Raw genomic sequence first — 19,367 nt, 5'->3', positions numbered from 1 at the left:
TTTGGTATCTGGTTTGGTTGTGCTTCAATTTAAAAGAATCAATCAATTGCTTGGGTGTCACTTCATTACTTAAGTTTGATTGATCTGCCCTCTTAAAACACACATTGCACTCGCACATTCTCTGCGATACGCCGGTTAAGGCACAATGAGTCAAACCAATGAATCTACCATTCTAGAAGATGCTATGGAACCAACTATAGCATATGGAAATTCAAGCTTGAAAAGTTGTGAGGTATAATTGATGGGATTGAAACACGTCCAAGACAGAATTTCGAGAGTTATGATGAAAAGAGCCAACAGTCTCACACTCTCGTAAATCTGAGCATCAAGGATAACATAATCCCTATTGTCAAAAACCTGAAAACGGAAGCCTGGAAGACATTACAGTCCACCTATGAAGGTGCTAGTACACATAAAGCCTTAGCCATTAAGTCCGCTTGGAATGAGAGAGGGTCAAAATAGAAATGACCATTTAAATCGGCTCAAATATTTGATAGATCAACTAGCAATGCTTGGTGAGAAGATGCCTGATCGACAGATAGTTGCCTGAAGGATGGTACAAAGAGGAGGACTCTTTTAGTGATACTCTAGCACATGTCAAAGCGGCCATGCCTAGTATTGATTGGACGGTTGACAAGGATGAGGATCTTGATGATGAAGATGAAGCTACAACCCATATCCTACACTCTAAAGGCCATGCTATTATTACGGTTAACTCACAACTTACAAGATCTATGTGTCAAGCTTCTCCGACAATCCTACAAGTTAAAAGGGACCAAGATATGGAAATCTGAGGAACTCATGCGAGCTCAATTTAAGAATATCATTAAAGAGTTAAATATCAAACTAAAAGATTCTCAGTCTTAAACAAATGTATGGCTGATTATGTTTTCAGGCTATTATGTAAGAACTCTAAATAATTGGAGTCACTTTTTTGGACTCCTTGGGAGCTGCCATGTGCCCTCCCTAAGCAGATGTACTATATGGGGTTTTTTTTTTGGTCCCATAGACCTGTTGGTCTCCCGTGGACATTCATAGACTTTCTTTCTTTCTCTTGTAATCTCTCATTCACGTATCTGGGAGCTTCAGCCTGCAAGCTTTGTACTTTTTTCAAATCAATGAATAAGATGCCTTTGGGGGTCCAGCCCGTTGGGTCCTGGGCCATTGTGTGGTGCACTGCACATTCTGTCTGTTCCCTTTTCCCTCGTCCATGAAGTAAATGAATCGTGATGCCTTTGAACAATTGCATTGGTATCAGAGCCAACCTCAGCCTCTTTCTCAAAAGGGCTCGATTCCTAGTTCAAAGGAAGGAGTATCGTGTGAGGAAATTTGGCAGTGACTATCTTCGCTAGGATTGCTGTCGGGTTGCACATTTCGCAGACTACACGCACTCGACATGGAGAGCCAACAAGCATATAATTAGTTGAACAGCATGTCAGAGGAATATGATCTAGTATAAGAAATCTACCATGGCGCTGCCTTGCCACTGAAATCGGGGGGCTGATATCTACTACGTGGGTGTCGTCCCTCACCATGTCCACCAACAAGGCGTGGTACATGACGAGAGTGTGAGGAAAGTCAGGTGCTACGATTCAAGAGAGAAATGAATTGTGAAAGGGTGTTTGAGGGGAGGGGTTCCTATCCTTCCGGAGGTGTTACCGGAGGCCAAAGGCCACTGGCGTGAGAAGCATGAGTTTTGCAGTGCTCTAATGCAATGGATCGTGCAGAGCGCACCGTGCAGTAGTGTGCGAGTGTCGTATGCTATACTGCAGTGAACGACGACGTACGAGTGCACTATGCTAAATGACAATCACCGGTGAACTCCACAACATAAGCAAAATAAGAAAATCCTACACTGGTGAACAATCCCCATATCGGGAAGAGACAAGAGAGATGAGAAAGTGACCGAGTTGGCCAATGTACATATCACTAGACGTGTCCCCAGGTCACAAGTCGCAAGTCACAAGAATACACAGGTCTATCCCCATAGTAGACAAAGGATACACACAAGTCTCTCCACATTCTCTCCTTGGCGAGCTCGTAGCTCTAGCCTCTATCTCTCCTCACTCTCCTCTCTTTCGCTCCCGTGCCGAATGCCGAATGCCTCCTTTTCTCTCTCCCTTCTCCTTCATCCTCATCCCCCCCCCTTGGAGGGTCCCTTCTTTGCTGAGAATCCCCCCTTTCTTCCCATTGGTCATCCTCTTATCGCCTTAGCTGTTGAGGATAGCCGTTGCGCCGCTGGCTCTCTTGATGGCTTCGGCGACTTCCTGACTCCCTGACTCGCCAGCCTGATGGTATAAATTCTCCATGTGCAGGTGAGCTGGTTCACCGCACCTCTTGATGGCTTCGGCGACTTTCTGACTCCCTGACTCGCCAGCCCGATGGTGTAAATTCTCCATGTGCAGGTGAGCTGGTTCACCGCACCACTGCACCACTGTATCACTGAACCACTGTGTAATATAAATACTCCTGACTGCTCCATGTGCTAAGCTCACTCTCCATGTGCGCAGCTCTTGATGAGATCACTTTGGACACGGTACTCTTGGTTGACCTGTGTCGACCTGTGGTTGACATGTGTCGACCTGTGGTTAACATGTGTCGACCTGTGGTTGACAGCCTCGGACAGTACTCCTGGATGAACCCGTGTGATCGCGTGGCTAACTTGTGTTGACACATGGTCAACATGTGGTCAACAGATGTCGTCATGTGGTCAACGCCTGTCGACAGGTGGTCGTGTGATAAGGTAACAGTTTCCCCCGCCACGATCATTCACCGTCTCGGTGAATAGGAAGGGAGGACGAATCCGTCAAAGAAAAATAAAAATGAACTTACAAACCATTGATATGGTGATGGAGTGGGAAAAGGAAAGAGTACAGACCATGTGGTTGGCCGTGGGAGTAATCCAAGATTTGTATCAAGTTGAAACGTGAAAAATAAATTGCTGCATGATAAGGGACAGCATGGAAAATTGCAGAAAAAACTGAGTACATCTTGAGGTAAAACGCTGATATTTACAGTGAGGGCCAAACAGCTTGGCAAAATCTAACAGTGCAAAAAAAAAACCCAAACACCAACAGCCATGTATCAACCCTTGTATGAGATTACTGAGGGTGGTAAACAGCAGCCTGTTCCTCTGCCTTCTCCTCTTCCGCCTTCGTATCTGGCTCTGTGGCCTTTTGCGCATCCCTTTGCTCTGGCTCAGTCGTAGGTATCTGTGGATGGGGTGCTTCCTCCTCACACTCAAGCATGTCCATCACATTTCTCAGATTTTCATACTTGTCTTTATATCGGCCGGTAGTAATGATCCTTTTGCTCTTGCAAGGTGGACTGGGAAGTCTGGAGGGTGGCCAACTGCATCCGAAGAGCTGTGAATTCTTCCTCCATGGAGGAACGCTTCTTTTCCAATTCAGCCACTCTGGATTCTGATTTTTCTTTGGCAATCTCGGAGGAAGACAAAGACTCTTTTAACTTGGTAATCTCCTGGTGAAATCTGGTCACCTCTGTGACATGCTGGCTGTGCAAAGTTGCCAGAGCTGCAGCATGTTGGCTGCGTAAAGATGTCATTGCTGCTTCCCATTCCTGCCTGTGATTATGGAGGCGATCCTCAAGGGCAGCCTTCTGAATATTCCAAGCGATGTCACGCTCATGTATTGCTGAATCCTTCTCTTTCTGCCACCTTTCCTCCTGTTGTCGAAGTGTCACACTAGCGCCGCGCTGCTGGGCTGCCTGAGCTCTCTCGAATTCTAACTTTAAATGTTGCTGTTGAGAGAGGAGCTTATGAGCATAACCTGTGGAATTGAAGACCGCTGTCCCAAGCTGCGTGAAGGTGTCGTCCATGATACGTTGAGCAAGATGCAGGGACCTTTTCATCCACGCATACCTGTCGCTGTAATTCATCCTGTCTGCCAAATTAATGACGTCCCCCAATTCCTCAAACATGTCAAGGAGAGCTCCCTCTTCCTCTGTTGACAGGTTTCCTGTAGGTGCCAATTTGTCCAAGTGCACAAAACATGTCGGGGCCCTGGAGATCTTTTTGTTCTGTGCGAGGCAGTCCTGCAAGGGAATGGTGAAGATTTGAGTGAGATCCTCCTCTTCCTCACATACTGGTGAGCGTTTTTTGTGAAGGACAGATAGTAGTTGGCTGTAATCTTCATTCTGTTTTTCCACCAGGGAAATATTTGAAAGAGGTGGGCCCGAGGAAGCAGCTATGTAAGCTGTGAACATATCATTCTCATGAAGGGGTGGGCAATCCACAGATTTGGGCAGAGTCCCTCCCTCAAATACCTCCTCTGATGCTGAAGTGGCCAATGGAGCATCTCCGCGAGAGGGGCTCCCACTCCCGTCTCTAGTCCTGTCTCTGCCTGGGGAGGCCGAAATGTGAAGTACACCCTGGGATGACATCTCCTGAGAAAGCCTGTGGGAGTGGGAGTCGGGTCCCAGGCTAACATTCAGGTCCAAAACATGGTCAGAGGTCGCCTGAACTGTGGTGATGACTGCATCGGTGAAAGTGGTAGGGAGTGAAGACAAAACAGCTGCAGTCCTGCGTAATAATACACCTGTCGAGGAAGTCCCGGGTACAACAGTCGTCGTCACTGGTACAACAGGAGGTGTACCTGGTGCAATCCCTCCCATTGAAAGTCTGGAGATCGCTGGAGAAGCCTGGACAAGTGTGACTGATGGAGAGGCAAGTCTTGGCACGGGCACGACTGATGGAGATACAAGACATGTCACTGATGGTAACCCTGTGGCACCGGTAACAGAATATACTGAAGAAGCTCCAGTGCAGACTACATGAGGTGGCGCTCGCCGAGGTGTCCTCCTGAGCGAAAGAGGAGAAGAGGCAGTCCCGGGGGAAGGAACACTGGAAGTGACAGTGAACGATGTGGAAGAGGGGGTGACAGGAGGGGAGAGAGATGATGAAGGGAGGCAACCTGTGACAATGGGAGAAGGGTTGGCCTTCCACTGATGAAGTAAGAAGGTGAGGTGGGGCCCACAAGTACAGGTATATGTGCCCCGACGCTTGCGAACTGTGTTACGAAAGGCAGAGTAGAAGAGTGAGGCGAAATCATAGGGAGTGACCGAGAGAATGGAGTCTAAGGCAGAATGGATCGCCTTGGTGATGAAGAAGTGGCCTAGGGCAGAGTAGAAGTGTGAACAAATACCTCGCTAGAAGCGCCTCTCGGCTGTTTCCCTCGAGAACTTTCTTGCACTCATGTCCTCTGCGATGAGTTTTACAGGTAGACAAGAAGGACAGGAATGTGGGTGAGCCGGTGTGAGGTGGCAAAAAGGGAAGTATGGGAAGACGGAGATATGTGGATACGAGACTAGAAGTGAACATGTGACGGGAATTCAAGAATCCGAATGTGTTTGTTGCAAAGTCATAAGACTAAATGAACGCAGTACACATTTGGACGTCCACCTGGGGAAGTGTGACATCATCAAACTCCACGAGAGACATGCGGGCTATCTCATCAGGTGACAAGATGCTAGACAGCTTGAGTGTGGGATCGAGGAAAGGTTTGAAAACCATTCGAATGATCGAGGAGGATGAAGCTGGGGGTGGAAGATCACAAGCCGTACTTTGTGGGGCCAAATCACCGCCACCGTTACTGTGACCACTGTGTCCACTGGATGCCTTGGATGGTGTTTTGATTGTACCTGGGGGCAGATAGTCAGAGCCTCCATGATCTGAATCAGAGGAACTCGAAAAGGGGGATAGCTCCTCATCCGATATGATAGTGATCCTGTCGGAGGGAGGTGAATCTGCAGCTGCTCGAGGTCGTTTTGAAGTGCTCTGTGGTGTAGACCCGGCACCCAGGTCATCAGTGGTGCGTTTGCCAAGTGATGCCATGGAAGATGGTCCCGATCCTGTCGTGTGGCCTGCTCGAGCCCGATGGAAGTCAACGAATAAAGTATCGCGGGGTAATCTGGGTTTGTACTTGTGGCGAGAGGCACGGGTAGGCATGAACGATGGCGTCGTATGGAGAGGAAAAGAGTACAGAGGGGGTGTCGATGTCGAGGTCTGGAGAGGCAAGGAGGGAGGAGGAGGTGTTGATGTCGAGGTTAAGCCCGGAATCTGCTACGAGAGAATACTTTAGCAGAGCCACCAGTGCAGGCCCATGCTTCGATGGAGAGGAAAAGAGTGAGGAAGGGGTGTCAGTGGAGAGGGAGAGTAAAAGGACGGATGTAGACTAGGGGGGAGGAGGGGGGCTGGAGCTAGGAGGGGAGGTGATGCAGAGGGTGTAGGGAGGAGAAGGGGGGAGAGTTGCTCCAGAGAGGGGGACGTAGGCAGATAGAGAGGGGCTGCGCAGGAGAGAGGGGGAGGGGCAGGGTGGTGGGTAAAGGGAGAGCGGGGAGGGGCTGTTGCGCAAGAGAGAGGGAGGACTGTTGCGCAGGAGAGGGGGAGAGGGGAAAGGTGGTGGGTAAAGGGGAAGAGGGGGGGGGGGCCTGTTGCGCAGGAGAGGGGGAGAGGGCTGTTGCGCAGGAGAGGGGGAGAGGGCTGTAGCGCAGGAGAGGGGGAGAGGGCTGTTGCGCAGGAGAGGGGGAGGGGACTGTAGCGCAGGAGAGGGGGAGAGGGCTGTTGCGCAGGAGAGGGGGAGGGGGCTGTGGCGTAGGAGAGAGGAGAGGGGAAGGGAGGGGGGTAAAGGGGGAGAGGGGGGGGCTGTGGCGTAGGAGAGAGGAGAGGGGAAGGGAGGGGGGTAAAGGGGGAGAGGGGGGGGCTGTGGCGTAGGAGAGAGGAGAGGGGAAGGGAGGGGGGTAAAGGGGGAGAGGGGGGGGGCTGTGGCGTAGGAGAGAGGAGAGGGGAAGGGAGGGGGGTAAAGGGGGAGAGGGGGGGGTTGTGGCGTAGGAGAGAGGAGAGAGGAAGGGAGGGGGGTTAAAGGGGGAGAGGGGGGGGCTGTGGCGTAGGAGAGAGGAGAGGGGAAGGGAGGGGGGTAAAGGGGGAGAGGGGGGGGGCTGTGGCGTAGAAGAGGAGAGGGGAAGGGAGGGGGGTAAAGGGGGAGAGGGGGGGGGGCTGTGGCGTAGAAGAGGAGAGGGGGGGACAAGTGGTGGGTAAAGGGGGAGAGGGGGGGGGCTGTGGCGTAGGAGAGAGGAGAGGGGAAGGGAGGGGGGTAAAGGGGAAGAGGGGGGGGGGGGCTGTGGCGTAGGAGAGAGGAGAGGGGAAGGGAGGGGGGTAAAGGGGGAGAGGGGGGGGCTGTGGCGTAGAAGAGGAGAGGGGAAGGGAGGGGGGTAAAGGGGGAGAGGGGGGGGGGGCTGTGGCGTAGAAGAGGAGAGGGGGGGACAGGTGGTGGGTAAAGGGGGAGAGGGGGGGGGGCTGTGGCGTAGGAGAGAGGAGAGGGGAAGGGAGGGGGGTAAAGGGGGAGAGGGGGGGGGCTGTGGCGTAGAAGAGGAGAGGGGGGAACAGGTGGTGGGTAAAGGGGGAGAGGGGGGGGCTGTGGCGTAGGAGAGAGGAGGGGGGGAAGGGAGGGGGGTAAAGGGGGAGAGGGGGGGGGGCTGGTGTGCAGGAGAGGAGGAGGGGGGGAGGGTGGTGGTAAAGGGGGAGAGGGGGGCTGTTGTGCAGGAGAGGAGGAGGGGGGGAGAGTGGTGGTAAAGGGGGAGAGGGGGGGGCTGGTGTGCAGGAGAGGAGGAGGGGGGGAGAGTGGTGGGTAAAGGGGGAGAGGGGGAGGCTGGTGTGCAGGAGAGGAGGAGGGGGGGAGAGTGGTGGGTAAAGGGGGAGAGGGGGGGGGCTGGTGTGCAGGAGAGGAGGAGGGGGGGAGGGTGGTGGTAAAGGGGGAGAGGGGGGGGGGCTGGTGTGCAGGAGAGGAGGAGGGGGGAAGGGTGGTGGTAAAGGGGGAGAGGGGGGCTATTCAAAGGGTGGAAAGAGAAGGTGTTTGTAAGAGAGAGGTAGGAGTTGGACAGAGGGTGGAAAGAGAAGATGTCTGTAAGAGGGAGGTGGAAGTTGGACAGAGGGTGGAAAGAGAAGGTGTTTGTAAGAGAGAGGTAGGGAGTTGGACAGAGGGTCGAAAGAGAAGGTTTTTGTAAGAGAGAGGTAGAAGTTGGACAGAGGGTGGAAAGAGAAGGTTTTTGTAAGAGAGAGGTAGAAGTTGGACATTGGGTGGAAAGAGAAGGTTTTTGTAAGAGAGAGGTAGGAGTTGGACATAGGGTGGAAAGAGAAGGTTTTTGTAAGAGAGAGGTAGGAGTTGGACATAGGGTGGAGAGAGAAGGCTTTTGTAAGAGAGGTAGGAGTTGGACAGAGGGTGGAAAGAGAAGGTGTTTGTAAGAGAGAGGTAGGAGTTGGACAGAGGGTGGAAAGAGAAGGTTTTTGTAAGAGAGAGGTGGAAGTTGGAGAGAAGGTAGAAGGAGAAGGAGTTTGTAAAACAGGATGAAAAGGGGAGGCCGTAGTTAGAGAGAGAAAGTGACACAGAGTGAAAAAGGGAGGCCGCATTTTAAGGGTGGTCCTTTAGAGAGAGATAGTGGCACGGGATGAAAAAAGGTGGTCACAATTAGAGAGAGAAAGTGGCTCAGGGTGAAAAATGGAGAGCTCACTTAGAGAGAGAAAGTGACACTCGGGTGGAAAGAGAAGGACCCATTTAGAGAGAAAAATTGGCACCAATGGGAGAGAGGAGGAGCCATGTAGAGAGAGAAAGTGGCACTAGGGGCAGAGAGGAGGACCCTTGTAGAAAGAGAAAGTGGCCCTCACTCAAAGGGAGAAGATGTCACCAGGAAGGAGAAGGAATAGGAGGGTGTTTTCTCATTGATCATGGTACCTCTTGATGCGTGACCCATTCACCGGGGCAAGTAGAAGTCTGCCTTCTAAAGTGGCCAAATAGACTCCGCCACTTGGGATAAGCTTGGCAATGAGAAATGGACCTGTCCAACCACTCACAAACTTAGGTTTGTGTTTGACTAGAATACAAGAGTACTAAATCTCCGACTTTGAAATTCCTTTTTCTGAGGTTCCGGTCATGCCAAGCTTTTTGTCGCTTCTGCCAAACTTCTTGAGCGAAAACTGCTTCATGTCGATGCTCTGCCAGTGCTTCCAAATCCCACAAGCGTTCCATTGTGCAGGCTTCAAGGTTGTTATTTTTGTCTGAAAGAATCCTGTGAGTGTCAAGATGAAATTCATAAGGCATAACGGCCTCCAGTCCATAGACCAGCTCGAAGGGTGAATACCCAGTACTCGCCTTGTAAGCCGTTCGATAGGCGAATAAAGCAGCTGGAAGTACGTCGTCCCAATCGGCTAGAGAATTTAGGCAAAGTCGATGCACGATCCCGCACATTGTGCGATTTGAGCTCTCAGCTAGACCATTGGCACGTGGGTAATAGGGAGATGAAAATTTGTGAACTATTTGAAGCAGGTGAACTAGTGCAGTAATGGTGTCATTTAGGAAGTGAGACCCTCTATCACTTATCAACTCAACGGGACAACCAAACCGAGAGATGATCTGGTCATATAGAAATGTGGCTACTACCTGGGCTGTACAGTTCTTGACTGCCTTGGCTTCGACCTCCGTGGGGGAACACTTGTCAAACACATTGGTGCTGAGGTCTCCGGTGCTGACTCTGAGTCACCCTTACATTTGTCACCTTTTGTATGTGACCGTGTCACAGCGCCAACACTGCGCCAATCAAATGGGGATTGTTGCCCTCCCTCGCCACTACTACATCAACCATATTCACTTGGGATGCAGGTTCCACTCTTCTATTGGGACAATCTCTGGTGTAGTGGTCGTTTGTGTTGCACTGTGTACAAGAGGGTCCCCCGAACGGCTGTGTACAATCATCTTGGTAGTGGCCGTACTCGCCACATCTGTAACACATGATGGGTCTTCTAAAGTTTGTACCTCTGCCTGCACCTCCGCGTCCACCTCTAAAACCACCCCTTCGACCGCGTTGATAAGAGGGTCCATAGCCACCTCCTGACATAGGTGGTTGGTATGGGGCATAGTATGGCTGAGGATAGAAATAAGGGGAACCAATTGAATTGGGGGCAGGAGCTTGGAGCAAAGGGGGAGTCGGAAGCAATGGAGGTGGCATGACAGGAGGAGGAGGTGGCTCAGATGCTCGTGCAAGAGGGGGAGCGGAAGATACTTCTGCTGGACCAGAAGTTATGGGTACCATTCTGTTGACTGCAGCAACTAGAGGTTCCCCCGAGGTATACTCTGGAAGAAGCTTCCTTAATCCTTTGAGGTACCTACACTCAGAGGCATCATGTCCATGGATCTCACAAAATGTACAAAATGAGGTAGAAGTAGGTACCTTTCGCTTGGAGGGGCACTCCTAGTAACCATGGTTAGAACCCTTGCATTCGGTGCACCAAAGGCCACTTCGAATTTGGGCCTCAAAGGACGATTGGCCATCCACCTTTATTCTATCTTTCAGGCCTTCTTTGATTTCTTCTAACTCCTTGAGTTGCTGCCATGCGGATGATCCCTCCTCTCTTGGGAGTTGGGTGGTCGTATTCGTTGATGAGGCAAAGCTTAACTGTGACCGTTCCATCTTGACAGCTTCTTTTAGGAAGTCTTGAAGTGAGGCATGTTCAGGGAGTTTATCCACCAACCTTATAGCAATGGAAGGGGGTAATGCTTTCAAAAACCATCCCTTCATGACAGCATCATTAGGTGGCACAGACATCTTTGCCGCCAAGACCCTCATCCTTGTGTACATCTCAGAGATGCTTTCTCCAGGCTTCATGGTGTCAGTGGATAACTCTTGGACAATCATGTGTTCGAATTTTTCCAACTTGAAAGTACGTAAGAATTCCTCCCTTAGATCTGTCCACGTCTGAAAGTGGTCCGGAGGAAATTGACTGTACCATACATCCGCAGCATCCTCCAATGACGAGGGAAAGATGTGAAGGAACGCATGCTCATTCTCCACACCTTTAGCTCTACATGCTGTGAGGAACTTCCTCACATGAGCTTCCGCATCCTCATGGAGGTGGCCTTTGAACTTTTGAGTCTTCACGTGGACCTTGTTGAGTAGCTCAAGAAGTCAAGCTTTGTCTGGGGGACTGAGAACGGCCATCCCCACCCGAGAGGTTGGAGAAGATGCAAGAGTTGGAGGGAGTCCCGATGGGACTGTAATGAGTGTTGGTGTTCCCAAGGAGGAGACCACCCCGACAACTCCTCCTGTGGAGGACCACAATGGGGAAGTCACTACTGATGTAGTCATAGAGGAAGTGTACCCAGATGGTAGCGCGTAAGTGGGGGGTCTCGATGTTGGAGGGGGAAAGGGTGAGAACATGGAAGATGTGGGGGTGAAGAGGATGGGAGAGCATTTGGGAAAGAGAGGGACGGAGCTGAAGTCATGGATGAGTAGGCAGAAGGGAAGGAAGGAGGTGGTGGAAAAGGCAACACCGGTGTGGATGGAAAGGGAGATGAAACCATCATGGCAGGTAAAGGCATGGCTGGACCAAAAGTATCCCCCAATGGGATAGATGTAGAAGAAGGATTAGCTAGGAGCCCAGAGCTATGCATAACAGATGAGGTAGCAGCTTGTCCACAAGAGGTCGAGGCAGGAGTAGATGGAGTCACCACTCCGGTAGAAGAGGTGGTTGATGAAGACATCGTTGCAGGAGGAGGAGAGGGGCTGCCTTGACCTTGATGAGTCCTTGAGTAGCCCTCGTCCTTAGTACCCTCTTCTTTCACCTGTTCTCCGCTTTGCACTTCTTCTTCTCCGGAGTCTAGATTAGACCACCAGGGTTCCTGTTGATCCAAGTCAATGAGAGTGTCGATGAAGTTACTTGCTCTGGCTACTGCTCCAGTGGGCTCACTTTGTGCTCGAGTTGAGGGCTTCGCAAAGTTACGTCGCACGTAATGCTTCTTGTACCTAGTTTGGTCTGCCGGAAGTCTTTTCTCCACTCTCCTCAAGTACCTCCTAGTTCTCTCACTAGCTCCTTCAAAGGTTTCAGAACTACTCGGCATAAGACCTCTCTCTAGGACCCTAGATCACCACTTCACTCGTGCTACTCAATACCAGCAGTGTCCCACCGTGATCGCCATAAACTGTTTGAGGGGAGGGGTTCCTATCCTTCCGGAGGTGTTACCGGAGGCCAAAGGCCACTGGCGTGAGAAGCATGAGTTTTGCAGTGCTCTAATGCAATGGATCGTGCAGAGCGCACCGTGCAGTAGTGTGCAAGTGTCGTATGCTATACTGTAGTGAACGACGACGTACGAGTGCACTCGTATGAGTGCACTATGCTAAATGACAATCACCGGTGAACTCCACAACATAAGCAATATAAAAAAATCCTACACTGGTGAACAATCCCCATATCGGGAAGAGACGAGAGATGAGAAAGTGACCGAGTTGGCCAATGTACATATCACTGGACGTGTCCCCAGGTCACAAGTCGCAAGTCACAAGAATACACAGGTCTATCCCCATAGTAGACAAAGGGTACACACAAGTCTCTCCACATTCTCTCCTTGGCGAGCTCGTAGCTCTAGCCTCTATCTCTCCTCACTCTCCTCTCTTTCGCTCCCGTGCCGAATGCCGAATGCCTCCTTTTCTCTCTCCCTTCTCCTTCATCCTCATCCCCCGCCTTGGAGGGTCCCTTCTTCGCTGAGAATCCCCCCCTTTCTTCCCATTGGTCATCCTCTTATCGCCTTAGCTATTGAGGATAGCCGTTGCGCCGCTGGCTCTCTTGATGGCTTCGGCGACTTCCTGACTCCCTGACTCGCCAGCATGATGGTATAAATTCTCCATGTGCAGGTGAGCTGGTTCACCGCACCTCTTAATGGCTTCGGCGACTTTCTGACTCCCTGACTCGCCACCGATGGTGTAAATTCTCCATGTGCAGGTGAGCTGGTTCACCGCACCACTGCACCACTGTATCACTGAACCACTGTGTAATATAAATACTCATGACTGCTCCATGTGCTAAGCTCACTCTCCATGTGCGTAGCTCTTGATGAGATCACTTTGGACACGGTACTCTTGGTTGACCTGTGTCGACCTGTGGTTGACATGTGTCGACCTGTGGTTAACATGTGTTGACCTGTGGTTGACAGCCTCGGACAGTACTCCTGGATGAACCCGTGTGATCGCGTGGCTAACTTGTGTTGACACATGGTCAACATGTGGTCAACAGATGTCGTCATGTGGCCAACGCCTGTCGACAGGTGGTCGTGTGATAAGGTAACAAAGGGGAAGAGAGCCTTCCAAAAGAACTATCAACATTCACTGATGTGTTTGGACGAGGAGAGAAGCTCATTCCCAGGGACGGCAGGTCTCTAAGGAGTTCGGACGAAAGAACCTTAGTCATACTAACCAGTGCACCTAGTGGAACTTGGAAATGCTTCGCACAATTGGATTTGGGCATCAGAGAATGCATTATGAAAAGATTTCTACAGATGTCAAATAGGCATTGTGGAAGCTCGGGATTCCCTTGTATCTGTAGAGTGCGTGACGCACAAAATAGCTTGAGGAATGCAAAATGAATTTGCCAAGCGATGAAATCCAAGGATAGATCACGGGCGCTTGTGAGCTTTGTGCTTCATGCAGCGATCGTCTGAATGACGTCAATCTTCACACATGTGGTGTTGCTGAGGACGTTAAACAAAAGACAGGCTCAGGGTGTAAATACAATCAATAAGCCCACTGTAAGCGAGCTGGCAATGCAAAGCAGGAAGCTCTTACCAGAGTAGTACCACAAAAAAAAGTGCAGGCCCAAAAATGACAGGTCTGACTGGTTTAATGCCTATTAAAAATTTGGGGGTTATTCCTTAAGCAAAAAGCAAATTACACACAGCAGAAGGGAAAACTGTCAAGATAAAATTGCAGATCTGTTACTTCTCTGTGTGAGACAATGGCTTCTCAAGATTTTGCTACATCACCCCATGAGGGGATTGCAGAGGCTGATAAGGCCAGGCAAGAAGAGGGCATGCAGTTTAAAGGTGAGGACTCCTACAGAGAGAGTTGCTTGCACAGTTTGCACAGGCAAGAAGAGATCCCCTCTTCCGCAGGTTGGAAAATCCTTGTGGAAAGGAAGAGCAGGAGAAGGCTCCTTCTGGAGCAACCCAGAAGGAAATAGACAGGAAAAGATCACTGTTCACCCCTTTCTCTTTCATCCAGTCATGCCTCTTAAGAGAACTAAGAAAGCTGATCAGGAGAGCAAGAAAAGGAAGCAGAAGAAGAGTAAGAAGTCTCCTTCCTCCTCCAATTCCTCTACTTCTTCTAGTTCCTCTTCTTCTAGTTCCAGTTCTTCTTCTTCTTCTTCCTCTGAGTCTGTACGCCCCAAAGCCAAGAAGAAGGAGGCTAAAGAGCAGAAACAAGCTACGGCAAAGGTTTCTGACCGTTGAGAATTTAAAAAGGTTTCGAGTCTCCTAGACAAATAAATTATCTAGAGAAAGTTTAACCAACAAAGGACATCTTCGACATCTATAACTTTTGTGCACCTTATCTTTTTCAAATCAAGGTCTTGTTTTTTATATTTCAATCAACACAAATCAAAATGCAAGGCTGATTTTTCAACTCATAAAACTTTTCATCTATCTTTTTCATACTTGTAATGGAAAATTGTGAAACAAGCTTTCATATTTGTCACTTCAAATCTTCCAAATCTTTATTATTTATTCATTCATTATTTATTTCAATTATTTATTCTTTTCTACAATAAACTCTGCAGATTTGCATACAAGTTTTAACATAGGCTAAATTGTATTGATTCATATATATTACAATGATACTTGGATAGAATTCCATACAAAGAATCTTTAGTCAAAAAGATTCTCATGGAGTCCTATAGACCTCACAAAATCCTACTTTTGGATAAGATTCTAGATTTGAAGAATTGCAATAACTCACCTGAGAGCAAAAACACACCAAATGTAGCCCATTTTGATAAGCCAACTGAATGTGCCAGTTGACCTAGCTCTGGAAATGCGAAGCCAAATAGTACTCCAGAAATAAGCACTGTGACAGAAAATCAACATATAACTACCACACATTGTACAATAATGCAGTTAATCAAAACACAACAAATTGGACTTTACATGTATTCAAAGAAAAGAATCTTTGAAAAAGAGAACCCCCCAATTTTTGTATCCCAAGGTAGTATAATATTTCTCTATTTGATAAGAATAGTCGCTATCAAGGCTTCTGCAGAGAAAATAGTATAATATGCTTCAACATTCAAAATGTACATAAAGTGAATTACTGAAAGCAAGGCACAAACAAAGAGCCACCTAATTTACCAAAGTGATGAAAGCCACGAAAGCAAGCAAATGGGTGGTCTATAGGGAGGGAAAAACACTGATTAGGGAATTGAAAACTAGGCCTAAAGACTCTCAGTCTTAAACTGATGTAATGAAGGACATCTTATGATAGAAACTAGAACATAGCTATGTCTTATAATAATTTTGGAGATGCTTTCTGCACTCAACAAGAGCTGCCATGTGCGCTCCCCGACTCTCTGGTACCCAAGATGTAGTAGCTACTACTTTTTTGTTTGCTTTGTCTCATTAGCCCCTGAGGCCTCCTAAAGACGTTAATCTATCTCTCTCTGGCAGCAAGAGAAGCAAGAAAATGGGCTGCATATAGGGATGGTACGGTGATTGTTCGAGAGAGGAGACATGGAGGATAAGGAAGAGAAGGAAGAGGGAGAATTATGACGGTGTCAAGCCCATGGGATGAGTACACACACTGGATTGAAAATAACAGTGTGGAATTGTAATGGCACATTATGGTATGATCTGGGAGGTTTCTTGGAGACATATAATGATAGAGATATGATCTTTTACACTACGACGCACGAGAGCCTAGAGAGAGAGCTGCTCACAGTGATAGGATACACATGGGAGTCAGCTCATAGGAGGGAGTTGAGGAGACATAGCGGAGTACGAGGCTCTGGGGGTAGCTGTCCTTTTCAAATCACACCACTCATATCTGTGGTACGGAGAGAGGAGCATGCACGACACATGTGGATACGAGTCAAGCTATCGGATGCTCAACCTATCTTTATTGCGGTGTGCTACTTCCCTCCATACACATCATCCTATGCACTAGAGGTCAGTACAAAGGGACACGGCCCATATGAGACGATCCATGATGACATCACAGAGTTCTCTAGATAGGGAGACACCCTCCTAATGGGGGATTTCAATGCACGGACAAAAAATAGACAGCTGGGCCTACTTGACTTCACAGATGATAGAGATCCCCACAATAGTCCCGGAGCTAGATGCAGCTGAGCTCCAAATATTGAGGCACTCTACAGATGTCCCATAGGTGACATGATATGAGCAACATCTACTTGAGCTGGGGGCAGGGGGCAGCAGTCCATGACTTGATCATCTATAATGGTCTTTAGAGATGGCCATTATCTGGAGGACTCACTTGTTTCCCACATGGCGGTGTACAGTGGACTACCTACTAGGCCCACTAGCCTTGTCTCGCGAATACATGACTTCGTTGTACCCCTCCCCCCACTCGGAGCTGACCACTCATACCTAGGCTTCCATATCTCTGCTAACTATGCCAGCCACAAGGAAAGCCCCCCCCGCGCGGCGCGCCAGATCCACTTTGACCATGCCCTCGACCCAATGTACGTGAGTCACTTAGCCAAGGTGCTTCTGGCCAAAATTTATGGATCGGTACTAGAGAGGGAGCCCAGTAGTCATACAGAGGCATGAGGGCAGCACGCACTAGGACAGGTAGGATTCCAGAAGCAGCACTCTACTCTAGATCACATCTTCACTCTGAGGGCTATCATTGAGGAGGCGAGGTCTAGGCACCAAAAAGTCTACACATGCTTTGTAGACTTTTGGAAGGCCTTTGGCACTGTCCCACGATACCGCATGATCAAGAGACTACAGGAGATGCAGATTCTAGAGACGTTGATTTGGGGTGTGATCAAGTTTGTGCCGCAGGTGGCTTATCGGATTGGGTCGAGAGTACGATCGGGGTGAAGCAGGGCTGTCCACTCTCACCGACCCTCTTCGAACTTCACATTGACGAGATCACATCCTACATAGACTGCCTAGGAGGCGAGGATGACTACTCACCGACTTCATGATACAGATATTGCTATACGCTAATGACATAGTCCTTATATCATCTTCAGCGGAGGGGCTGCAGAGACATCTGGAGGCCCTAGAAGTGTTCTGCAGAGAGAAAGACCTAACATTCAACCTTGGGAAGACCAAGGTTATGGTCTTCAACACCTCACGTGCATTGATCCGTTGACTCAGCTTCACTTACCGTGTGAACTAGAGGAGATAGTGCAGTCCTACACATATTTGGGAGTTCGCCTAGAGAGACAGTGCTTCCAGGCACACTTCCAGGACCCACCAACGAAGAATTGGCTCTTCGACGCACTAGTGTGACTGACTGCCATGTATGCAACACCCTTCTAGGGGAGTGTAATTCTCATGGATAGGGGTGCCTCTTAGGGTTCGCTTTTAACAGAAGACCCTGTTTCCTTTCACCGTAGATTTTACAAGGTGGGATGGTCTAGATGAGGCAGACCTGGATGGTTGGAGTGGCAGCGGATCAGGGTAGTGGGCCGTTTAGGCAAGGGGTGGCACATTGTTCGGATACAGTCCTGTCAGCCCCGGAGGGAGCAATTTGGCATCTGTGGCTCTAGGAGGGCCGGCCCCTCCGTGATATTTAGGGGGACCCAGGGAAGTGGTTTTGGCAGCCAAAGTAGGGCACTTGAGAAGGGTAGAGGAGGTACCTTTTTTCTCGTACACGACTCGCATCAGCCGTCATCTTTGGCTGGAGGCAGCAGCTTAGACACCCTCAAGGGAGCACTACTGGGTCCAAGAGGTTCCTCGAAAGGTCGTCTCTTAGTTCTGGCCTCGTCTTTGGACTACCATGAGACCATAGAAGATCTCCTATTTCTTCTAGGTGTTGGCCCATGGAGGATTGCCTATTGGCCCCTAGCTAGAGCAGATGCATTTGTTGCAAAGGAGTAGTTATGGAGACGATACCCCATTGCCTATGGGGATGTCCTGCAGCTCAAAGAATTTGGCTGGCGGCCTTAGGATTGTGGCCCACATACAGCAGGATACAGCGAGACTTCAATTGGGGGATGGTCGCATGGCTCACGGAGGGATGGCATTCCTTCTTGATTGACCCAGTCTCGCCAGCATACATGGTCCATGGCCAGGAAGTCTTTCGGATAGATACTAATGAAACATGCCGCCTTCCCATGTATGCTCAACACCCTCACCAGAGGACAGTGTTTGGGAGATGGTATCCAGCATCACTGCCTAGAACATATGGGCCACACACTGCGTCACGTGATGGGAGGTCAGCAGATCAATCCATCTGGCAAGACATTATCTCTACCTTGCACGCCATTTGGGAGTGTGGTACTCCAGGATCAAGAGCAACTATCGAAAGACGGGGGTGGTTCTGCAAGGCTGGCCTGCAAGCGTCTTCTACACCCTTTCTACGGGGGATATCCGCTGGATGTATAGACCACCACCTGATTGCCATCCCCTGTTCTGGAGATTCCCTAGGCAGTGTGTTGGGTTCTCTAGGAAACAGGCTAGTTATTCTTCAGACAACCAGCTATTTCTCGTGTACTTACCTTCCTTAGCTCCTTTTGGCCACTGAGTTGTAAGGTGTTTTTCAAGCATTAATAGAAGCTTCCTATTTCCGGGAAAAGAAAATGTACATGAGGTTGCCTCCAACAGAGAGCATTTTAGATTGAAGCGGTTGTCTCCCGCGGACACACTCTGGAGCCTCACTTGACCATCGAGCTAGGTCTTGGTGCATTGTAGGGAGAAGACTTCGGCCTGAATGGCCTCCATGTGGCATTCTTCAAGGCTTCAAGTTGGACGAGGCGATCCATGATACTAACCTCAAAGGTGCTTACGTGGTGTTGCAGAATTTGCCCAACATGAAGAGTGAACTCTAAGGGGATAATCAAGTCAATACTATACACCAACTAAAAGCTGATTGCACATAGTTTCTCAATCAGGGAGTTCATTGCAAGTTCGCTGCAAGGTGCCCCGTATGCATTTGTCAGTGCTCTCAGCCAAGTCATTGGCCCTTTGACAATAAGAGGCAGATTTTGCCTATTCAGTCTGTGAGCTCTATGATCGTGTAGCTAAGAAAGGAGTGCCACAATTCATGACAAGCTCCATTGCACAGCTCGATGAGCATGTTGGTTAGTGAAAGAAGTGCCACAATTCATGACGAGCTTCATTAAACAGCTCTATGACCATCTGGCTAGTGAAATAATTGATGACAAGCTCCATTAAATAGCTCGTGCCACAATTCCTGACAAGCTTCACCAAACAGCTCTTGCATCATAGTATACTCAAATTTCTTGGACTAGCCAAAAGAAGTGCTGATGTTTAAAACTGGTCCTGAAAGAATCGGCTAAACCGCACATCTGCAGTGTCCTCAAGGGAGGCCAGGATGAGACAGTAGGC

General features: G+C 49.4%; 1 protein-coding gene across 1 annotated transcript in view; it reads right to left on the bottom strand.

Annotated features, from left to right (window-relative positions):
• The window catches only part of LOC147888441 (Sodium Bile acid symporter family), a 266,247-nt gene that overhangs the window by 237,595 nt on the left and 9,285 nt on the right, over positions 1-19,367 (bottom strand). The window contains exon 4 of the mRNA XM_087392161.1: positions 14,788-14,895. Coding sequence (XP_087248287.1) covers positions 14,788-14,895 — 108 coding nt within the window. The remainder of the gene's footprint in view (positions 1-14,787; positions 14,896-19,367) is intronic.

This window comes from Dipteris shenzhenensis, chromosome 21, assembly GCF_047967505.1.
Source record: "Dipteris shenzhenensis isolate YYH24624 ecotype China chromosome 21, Dip_SZ_1.0, whole genome shotgun sequence".
Taxonomy (NCBI): Eukaryota; Viridiplantae; Streptophyta; class Polypodiopsida; order Gleicheniales; family Dipteridaceae; genus Dipteris; species Dipteris shenzhenensis.
Note: the sequence above shows the minus strand (reverse complement) of the source record. Positions and strands in the feature narration are given on the sequence as shown.